This window comes from Lissotriton vulgaris, chromosome 5 (assembly GCF_964263255.1).
Source record: "Lissotriton vulgaris chromosome 5, aLisVul1.2, whole genome shotgun sequence".
Lineage (NCBI taxonomy): Eukaryota > Metazoa > Chordata > Amphibia > Caudata > Salamandridae > Lissotriton > Lissotriton vulgaris.
In genome coordinates, this window is record NC_141693.1 from 1,252,824,409 (window position 1) to 1,252,833,883 (window position 9,475).

Consider the following 9,475-nt stretch of genomic DNA (forward strand, 5'->3'; position numbering starts at 1 on the left):
ATAAATACGGATACCGAATTCCCCACACTAATAGTGTGTGATTCGTTTTACTGTGTCCAGTCGTACAACGAATACCTCCACTATTGGGGACAAAATGGGTTTACAGATTCTAAAGGTGGCACGATTAAACATAGAAAACTATGGGAACAGGTAGCAGAGTTGAAGAACGAACTACCTAGAGCTCACGTGATACATGCGCTGAGTCATTAACATGATGGCTTTCTCGTTGAAGGGATTTCATTGGCTAATGAAGCCACCAAAGTGGCAGTACGCACTGCTTCTGTAGCTGAGATCACCCCATCAAGAACGAGGGTAGACGGTATCACAATGGTGGCTGTGATTGCTTCGCGCAATAACAGCAAAGCACTACCTAAAGGTTTTCCACTCAAGTACTCCTACAAGTTAGATGCAAACAACGTTCCATTTGCTCAGATAATATGGGGTCCAGCGGGCCCTTAATAACCAGCCAAGAGGATCTCTGGGAGGTGCAACTCCATATGAGGTCCTGTTTGGGACTAGAATCTGGGTACCTGCTCTCGATTGTGAAGGCACAGTGGCAGATGAAACACCATTTGACGTCAACAAACGTTTGGCTGCTTTATATGATCTGATTGAATCCAGACGCTCCTTAAGAAATGCTGAGACAAAGAAAACCGCCACTGGGAAAGTTAAATCAGCCACAGAAAGACCTGCCTGGATCCCTAAAGTTAGAGATCTGGTCAGAGAAAAGATTGTGGACAAGAAAGAATTTGGGCCATCCTATCGAAAGCCTGTACCTGTCCAGGCCTTTGAAGGATCAAGAACTGTACTTCTATCGCCTCTTGCCGGAAAAGAAAAGATATTTGTCTCAATCAATCTGACAAAACCACACTATGTGGCCAATACTGAATAGTAGGTCTCGTGGGCTCCTGAAAAGCCGACATCCTTCTTTCGCTACAATACAGGAAGTTCAAACAGAAAGACTCATAATATTTGAAGACACACCTTCACACAACAATGGAATCAACAACAATGCAATGGAACTAATTCCCCTTGACACAAACTTTGCAAATCAAAATAAACAACACATTTCAATTCAATCTAATAAAGATGTCTAAGTCAATATGCCTCAACAAGAACAACCCACAAGTACAACAAAACCTGCTGAGCTAGCAAAGATAGATCAAACTGCTTCTGGCTATTTCATCGACTTCGATACCTTTTCAGTGGATCCAAGTGAGCCTGAAACAAAGCCAGCCCAAATTTCTCACAAACATGAGATCAAAGACCTTTTTAACTTTATTAGAAAAATGTATTTAGTATCACCTTTCGATAGAACTTTGGGTAATCCACAGTATATTCTTTTTTGGCTAGGATTAGTAATCGTTTTTCACTTACTCATCAATGGAACTTCTCTTCAACAGAGTTCTGCACCGTTAAAAGTAAATTTAATTTTCAAACATCATGTTTCATCTCACCGTGAACAAAGAGACTTGTCCTTCGTGAACATTTCAGCAGTTCCTATACCGGATGCTATAGTATGGGACAAAGTAAATTGTGATATATTTGGACCGACCGTGCTTTTAGAAATTCCACATTTGTTTAAAATGTAATTGAACGATATCATTACCTCCAGTACATTTTCTGATTGGGATTTTGAATCTGTTAAAAATGTATTGTTTGATTTAGAATATTTTGCTGCATTTTCTAGCACTGAAATGTTAGAAGACACATCAGATTTTGAAAATTATGGTCATCATTTCTTGCATAAATCTGGCAAGCCTAGAAATGTTTTCACATACCACCAGTAGGAGCATTGCCCCACACCACCAAAAAGAACTTAAAAACATTTGCACAAAGGTTTTCATATTTTTCAGGGTTTAACATTTCTGACCTGACTGCATATTATTATAAGGTTTCAAGTATATCTGCACAGAAAAATATTTGAACCAACACCAAACAGATTTTATCTGCTTCCTTTAGTACAGCTGTCTGAACAGGGTTTCGACTTTTGGATGGACACAGTAGATTTAAAAGGAACTGGGGTTCTAGAGATTGGCAAGTCCAGGGAACAGAAGCACTATTTAGAGCATGCCTCATTCCACAGCATTCCACACACTAAATGACACTGTGCAACAGACTTCCAGTTTAGGACCAGCGAAGAATAAGGACATGAACACACTCAAAATTCCAACACCTTTAAACATCGAGGGGAATTGTACTACAGAAAGAGGGAGATACAATAGATCAGACCCCAATTCGAAGGGATGGTTGGTTTGGCCCACAGACACAAAAGGATGTCAGGAAAGATTCAGGGGTACAACCGAAGGGTTTAGTATCCATGCCTTGAGGCACGACCACGGAGTAGCAGTGACACGGACCGCGCAGCGGGCACTCTACACTGCAGGACTTCATCCTCTGACCCTATCTTCTACATATCATGATGGCGGGAAGGATTCTACCTATATAACTTATATTCCTAACCCTCACAAAAGGGCGGGCCAGGACGGCATTGGGCTTATGATTTTTAACAATTTCAAAATAAACACATGCATGGGTTTCCCTATATATTTTCACCTCTTGAACAAATAACATTGCTTGCCCTGCTGTGGTCACATTTTATTGTCCAATAACACCTACACTGCTTGTGGCACTGGGTTGAGACCTGCTGCCCCCTTCTCCGTATCCCAGGTGAGTAGTAAAGGGGACATAGCTTTCATCACCATTCATTTTTTGACAGGTGGGAACGCCCCTCGGAAGTGACTTAGGAGCCGGAAATCCCGCCCCGGAAGTCCCTCCCCGGAAGTCCCGCCCCAGAAGCCCCTGGCCGGAAGTCTGGGGGCCGGAAGTCCCTGGCCGGAAGTCCCCGGCCGGAAGTCCAGGGTCGGAAGTCCAGGGTCGGAAGTCCAGGGCCTGAGGACGCCCCCCAGAGGGGCCGTGGTGAAAGCGGTGCAGGTGTAGGCAGTGAGTGCCCTTCACACAGGAATTAATGGTTGTGTGTAAGGGATGTAGAGGGATGGTGTGAGGTGGCTAGGGTTAGCGCCAAGGCAGCCAGTAGGGCCTACAGGGGTGTTTAGGGCTGTGGGATGGATGAGCAGAGACTTACCTGTGTGCGCCATGTTTGTTGGGCCATCAGGATCATGTCTGGGCATGCAGGGACATGTCTGGACATGTCCACTGGCTAGTAGCGGCTGCAGCCGGATGTTGCTTGAGCGGCGTCGTGGTCCATCTGTGGAATGGGAGCCCTAGAGTGTTGCAGGGTGTTTTTGGGGCGATAGGCCAGCCCCCAAGGAGGCGTGCCTGTTGCCGATGGAGTTCCTGAGTGGTGGCCTGAGGCGTGGTGGCGTGCCATAGGCAGCAGCGGGTAGGAAAGCCATTGGCCCTAAAAGAGGAGGGGAGGTAGGCCATTGGATTGCGATGGTGGTAATTTTGCCGCCTAATTTTAAGAAGTCTCTGGTCTAAAATGACAGCATTTATGAAAATAAAAATGAAAATTAAATGCAAAGTCCATTAGGGTGACGTAGAAGGACACACCCATTTATGAGCTAACATTGTATATAAGGAGACCCTTAACTCACAGTGTTATACCATTCGGCAAGCGAGACCCTGAGTATCATGAAGCGGTACAACTACATATCCTCGAGGGATCCCCCGTAACAAGGGGTGAACCCTACTGACAAATATTTTCGACACTTGAGCCCTCTGGTAATAGATGAGCAGACGCTGCAAGAGGCCCCTAAAGAGGAGAGCGGCCAAGTTTCAGGTTATCATGAGGACCTGTGTCGGCGGATGGCCTCACGGAGCCTTGAGGATCGACCGCAGCTAATATCCCCTATTAAGGTGTCATCAAGCGCCAGTCAGGCCTCAAGTCAAGAGGAAAACTTTGAAAATAGTGTCACAGAAATGGAAGTTTCGGAAGAAACTATAATCTCACCCCAGTACCAGATGTATGAAGATATGAGGTCTCTGGAGGAGGAATCAAGGGCAAGTGCCGCCGGTGGTCAGCACGGTGCTGAAATCAGCGACGATCAGGAGCCGATGGACATTGACATCTCCCAAGATTTCAGAGCGGCAGCCGAAGCCACTTCAGATGTGGAGGTGAGTATTATCTTAATGTAGATAGTTTAAACATTTGTGATGCCTTATTTATTTTTATTTCTTGTTAACTAATCCCTTTTCTTTCTTTTTTGAACAGCAGAATGCAGGAGAAAATTGCACTGAGGTTGAGGAGACTTCAGGGGCTGCTAAGACCTTCATTATGAACTGCTTGTGCTGTTCAAAAAAGATTGAAAGTTCCACCAGCCAAAACAATGAACTGTGTAAGGACTATAAAAAAGCATTGGACTTCATAGATCTTGAAAAAGAGACCATATGTGTAACCTGTCTGGATAGAGAACATGTGAAGGCCTTTGCAGCCAGTGTTGTGTATGCCTGTCTCAAGAGAGACTTTTATTCTAGATGTTATGGTCATAAAATTAAGGATCCACAACAGACTGCTCATGACTGCCTGTATCCATCTTACACGGCTGAAACAGCCCGCTATATATGTCATTTGATAGACCCCTGTAAGTTATATAAACTGTTAAAGTCTGTGTACAGGACTGCAGCCCCAAAAAGCGGCAGACCGGCTGTCATTAGGATCTTGTCGCAGGCCATCAGAGAAATCCAAAATGCATATCATATTCGAGCAAAACTTTCTAACATGAGGGGTCTTTGCAGATCTATTATTAGAAAGAGGGTGGAGCGATCTATAGAAAAACATGCTGTAGATGTTTATTATAACAATAGAAAACAGATGGGGTGTATGCATGTCCAAAAAGTTTTATTTTAAAATTTAATAAAGAGATAGCCTATATTGCGGTGTTGTACAAAGAACCATAGCATTATTGCCTGAATGTTAAGATATGTTGAAAAAAGGCTGATGTTATAAGCTACTGTTTGACTGTTTAATACTTATTTTCAGGATATGGAAGTGGAGGTGGCTATCCAGGATTCTTATGAGTCATCGCCTGAATACCTATGTATCGCCAAGGTGTTATATAATTTACTTAAAGAAAGAATCGCTGAATTACATCCATCAAGCTTAGGCTTTTCAAAAATGGTCCGCTTGCTAGAGGCCCACAGCCATGGGAGCCCCAGATGCTTATGCGGATGCGGTGCAAGTATGTGGGCGCCTGTGAAGGATGTATTCTGGAGCAACTATATATACTATATGAGAGGCTTAATCCTGCCCCGGAGGGCCAGCTTAAATTTAGCCTTTGAGTTCCTAACTGATGATTATTTTAAAAGCAAAGGTTTGCTGCTGTGCGAGAGAGAATTGTATGAACTATTGACAGCAGCTAGTATCCTTGCAGTGCAGAGTTATTGGAGGGGTGATAGGGTTAACCTATACAGCGCTATGGACTATATAGCTTTAAAAATATCAAGATGTGTGACTCTACGACGACAGCTGAGACAAGCGCCACAAGGCTATACTCCTTTTTAATGTTGGGACCATAGTCAATGTAAACTTGTAAACTCTGGAGTGATGATATCTTGTTATCTTATTTACTTATAATAAACTGTCTATACACAAAACAAGCGTCTTTCATTTTGTGGTTCAGAAGTGTTAACATGTCGGGGGGAGTGTTAAAGAAGTTTTATTATGATACAAAGGATGTCTCAAGCTTTGGCAGTGGTGAAGCATTGTTTAAAAGGGCTAAAGCTGAAAAGGAACCCATCAGCAGAACCCAAGTGCAGGAGTGGCTATCCGGTGAAGAAGCCTATTCACTACACAAGCCGGCGCGGAGACGTTTTAAGAGGAGACCCACTATTGTTAATGCGCAATTAGACTATCAATGGCAGGCCGACATAATAAGTCTACAAGATCTGGCAAAACATAATAATGGATCCAGTTACATCTTAACAGTTATAGATGTATTGTCTAAATACGCCTTTGCAGAAGCTCTAAATGATAAAAGTGGAGCAAGTGTCACCAAGGCCTTTAAAGTAATCTTTAGGAAGGGGCGAACCCCTCAAAAACTACAAACAGATGCTGGAAAAGAATTTTTAAACAAAACCTTCCAGAAATTATTAAAAGAACATGGGGTACAGCATTTTGTAACCAACACGGAGGTAAAATCAGCTGTTATAGAGCGCTTTAACAGAACCTTAAAATCTAAACTGTGGAGATACTTCACAGCATACAACACATATCGATAATTACCTGTTTTACAGGATTTTTTAGCTGTTTATAATGCCAGCTATCACAGAACTATCAGAATGGCTCCTGTAGAGGTAACAGCCGACAATTCTCTGGAGGTGTGGAGAAGGGTATACGGCCGCTACTTCAACGCCGAAGTAAAGAAGCCTGTTTTTAAAAAAGGGGATCACGTCAGGGTTTCAAAATTGAAAGGGCTCTTTACTAAAGGTTATCAACAGACATTCAGCGATGAGATTTTCATAGTTGATAGTGTTGAGCTTAAAGAAGGCATGTACATTTACAGGTTGAAGGACTTTTTACAGTGAAGAGTTACAAAAGATCCCAGATGATGTAAATAGGATTTACAGGGTTGAAAAGATTCTAGAGTGGAAAGGGAGGGGTGCAAAAAAACAGGCCTTTGTTAAATGGCGAGGATGGCCTGAGAAATTTAACACTTGGGTGTCGGCCAGCTCTCTGCAGGACGTGTGAACGCCTATAGCTCAAAAAGAAGGAGGAAGCAAAATGGAGACATCCTCCTTTTATATTACATTGCCCTCTAACGCATCGATGGATATGTTCCCTGATAATAAAATATCAAATTACACTGTCAAATTGGCTAAGCCGGTGGATTTGAAAGGGGAATGGGAAGTTGCCCTAACAAATACAATACCCTCGTACCTGGAATACTTTTAAGAGGTCTGAATCTAAATTCACTATAGAGAAGTCAAAATCTGAGCCTCTTTACATCATAAGTTTTCCTCACGGGTACTACCCTACAGTTAATGCTGTGGTGGATGCCATTAACAAGACAATAGCCAGTACTGCGGGGCTTTCCGACTTTCAACTGGTGCTAGATAACGTCAGAAGGAAAGTTTTTATTAAAGCACCCAGCCAGGATGCGGTATTTATCACCAGTGGAAAGCTGAGCCGAGTTTTAGGAACGGTCCAACATATAAAAAGCAACAGGATCCAGATCTGACATGTCCAGATATTGATGGGGGTTTTTACACACTCTATGTTTATACAGATATAATAGAACCCCAGAGGGTTGGAGATAGTTACGCCCCCCTACTGAGATGGGTTCAGGTGCGGGGTGAAAACAACACAATAGCTAATATTCAATATATTAAACCTGACTATGTAGCAATTTCTAAAAATCATTTTGACACTATAACAATTATGATCTTTGATGATCAGTCCCAGCCGGTGTCCTTTAAATACGGGAAAGTTATTGTTAAGCTTCATTTCAGACCCCGCAGCGGTGGTGACTATTAAGAGCTCAGCATGGGGGCTATGAAAGCCTACGGCAACCCTTCTATGTATAGAGAGTATTACAAGCACCAGGCGGGGTATGGAGGGCCCCCATACTTTCAAGGAGCTCCTGTTATGTATGGGGCGGGTCTAGGAGGTTTTTTCCGGAGTTTGTTCCGAAGGGCCATGCCTTTTTTGAGAAAAGGTTATGAAATTGCAAAAACCGCATGTAAAGACAGCTGCCCAGAATATAGCCCAAGATGTGGTAGGGTCTGTGAAGTCTGCTGTAGTTGAACGTATGAACAGACAACCTCAAGAAGGGTCAGGCCTACTGTACAAGCCCCGCCTCAGTATTAAAAGGAAGAGGGGGACATCCAAGCGTAGGGGACCGCCTGTGCCCTATAAAAAAAGGAAACGCTCTTCAAAAAGAGCTCACAAAAGAAGATCCCCAAGGCGGAAGAGAGCTACGAAGAAGAGAGCAGCCTCTAGCCTTAACATTTTCTAAAAGGAGTGACACGCTAAAAGATGGCTTTTGTACACTGCGCTTCGGGCGAATGCGCCAAGTCAGAGTTAGATCTGTTCTCTCTAAAACCAACACAGACCAGTATCGAAAACAGTTTTTTCATGGAGGTATCACCCTTAGCGGCCCTGACGCCATTGGCCCCTATAGAGTTTTACGTATCAGGGTCCACTGATATGTATCTAGATCTCAACAATACTCTGCTACATGTGGTGTGTAAAATTGTGAAAGCAGATGGATCAGATATTGCTGCAACCGCTAAAGTGGCTACCATTGCTTACCCCATAGCGACCATGTTTAATCAGGTGGATATTACCTTGGGTGACAGACTCATCACGCAAAATGACAATATGTACTCCTACAGGGCTTACATGGAGAGTATCCTGAACTACAGCAGCGATGCCTTGGACACACAACTTTCAGCAGGTCTTTTCTACAAAGATACTTATGATAAATTTGAAAACACTGCCCTGGATGCCCCAACACCGGCTTTGTAAAAAGAGCAGGGTTTGCTGCAGAGAGTAAAGAGTTTGACCTTCTGGGGCGGATACATTCAGACCTCTTCTTCCAAGATAAACTAATCGTTAATGGCATAGACCTCAAGATCAAACTCAACCGTAACAAAGATGCCTTGTGCCTCATTACTGGGGATGCCGAACACTATAAACTGCTCATACAATCTGCAAGCCTGTATGTAAAGAGAGTGAATGTATCACCAACAGTCAGATTGGCTCACGCTGAGGCTCTACAACTATCTAATGCTAAATATGCCATTGAAAGAGTCTCTATGAAAGTCTACAGCATACCGGCGGGGACCAGATTAACACAGCATCAAAATTTGTTTCTGGGGCAGCTACCAAAACTTGTCATTATTGGGTTTGTTGACAATACAGCTTTTAGTGGCGCATATAACTCCAACCCTTTTAATTTCAAGCACTATGGCATCAACTATGCGGCCCTAGTTCATGAGGGAGCTGTCATACCTGCAAAGCCATACACGCCTAATTTTGGAACTGGAAATTTTATTAGAGAATATCTTGGATTAGTGTCGATAACTGGGAAGCACCTGCGTGATTCAGGGGTTGTCGTATCACGTGAAGGATATGGCGCAGGCTACACGCTATTTGCCTTTGATCTGACCCCGGACATGGAAGATGGGGACCATTACAGCCTCGTTAAAAATGGAAATCTAAAAGCTGAATTCCGCTTCAGCGCGGCCCTAACTACAAATGTGAACATGGTCGTTTTTGCTGTATTTGATAGTGTCATACAGGTTAATCACGCCAGGCAGATTCTGTTTGACTATCTTTGAAAATAATACAAAATGGACACTGTTCAGATAAGAGCCTTCTTAAGCCGCCATAGAGACGCTAAGAAATACTTTTTGAATGTTTATCCCAGCGATGGCTTGCCTAACGAGATAAGTTATGAAAGACCCCGATCTCTGGTCTTTAACCCAGATCCTCATCATGAACCAGGAACTCACTGGGCTGCTATGTTTTTGGACAATGACAGAGTAACTGTGTTTGATAGTCTTGCAGAGT

The 9,475-nt window shown here is 43.3% G+C and overlaps 1 protein-coding gene across 1 annotated transcript; it reads left to right on the top strand.

Moving 5' to 3' along the window:
- The first annotated feature begins 8,718 nt into the window (after nt 1-8,718).
- Nucleotides 8,719-9,243, top strand: LOC147712418 (uncharacterized protein F54H12.2-like). The gene has a single exon (XM_086919648.1). It carries the CDS (start codon nt 8,719-8,721, stop codon nt 9,241-9,243), a length of 525 nt encoding a protein of 174 aa, XP_086775774.1.
- The last annotated feature ends 232 nt before the right edge of the window (nt 9,244-9,475 follow it).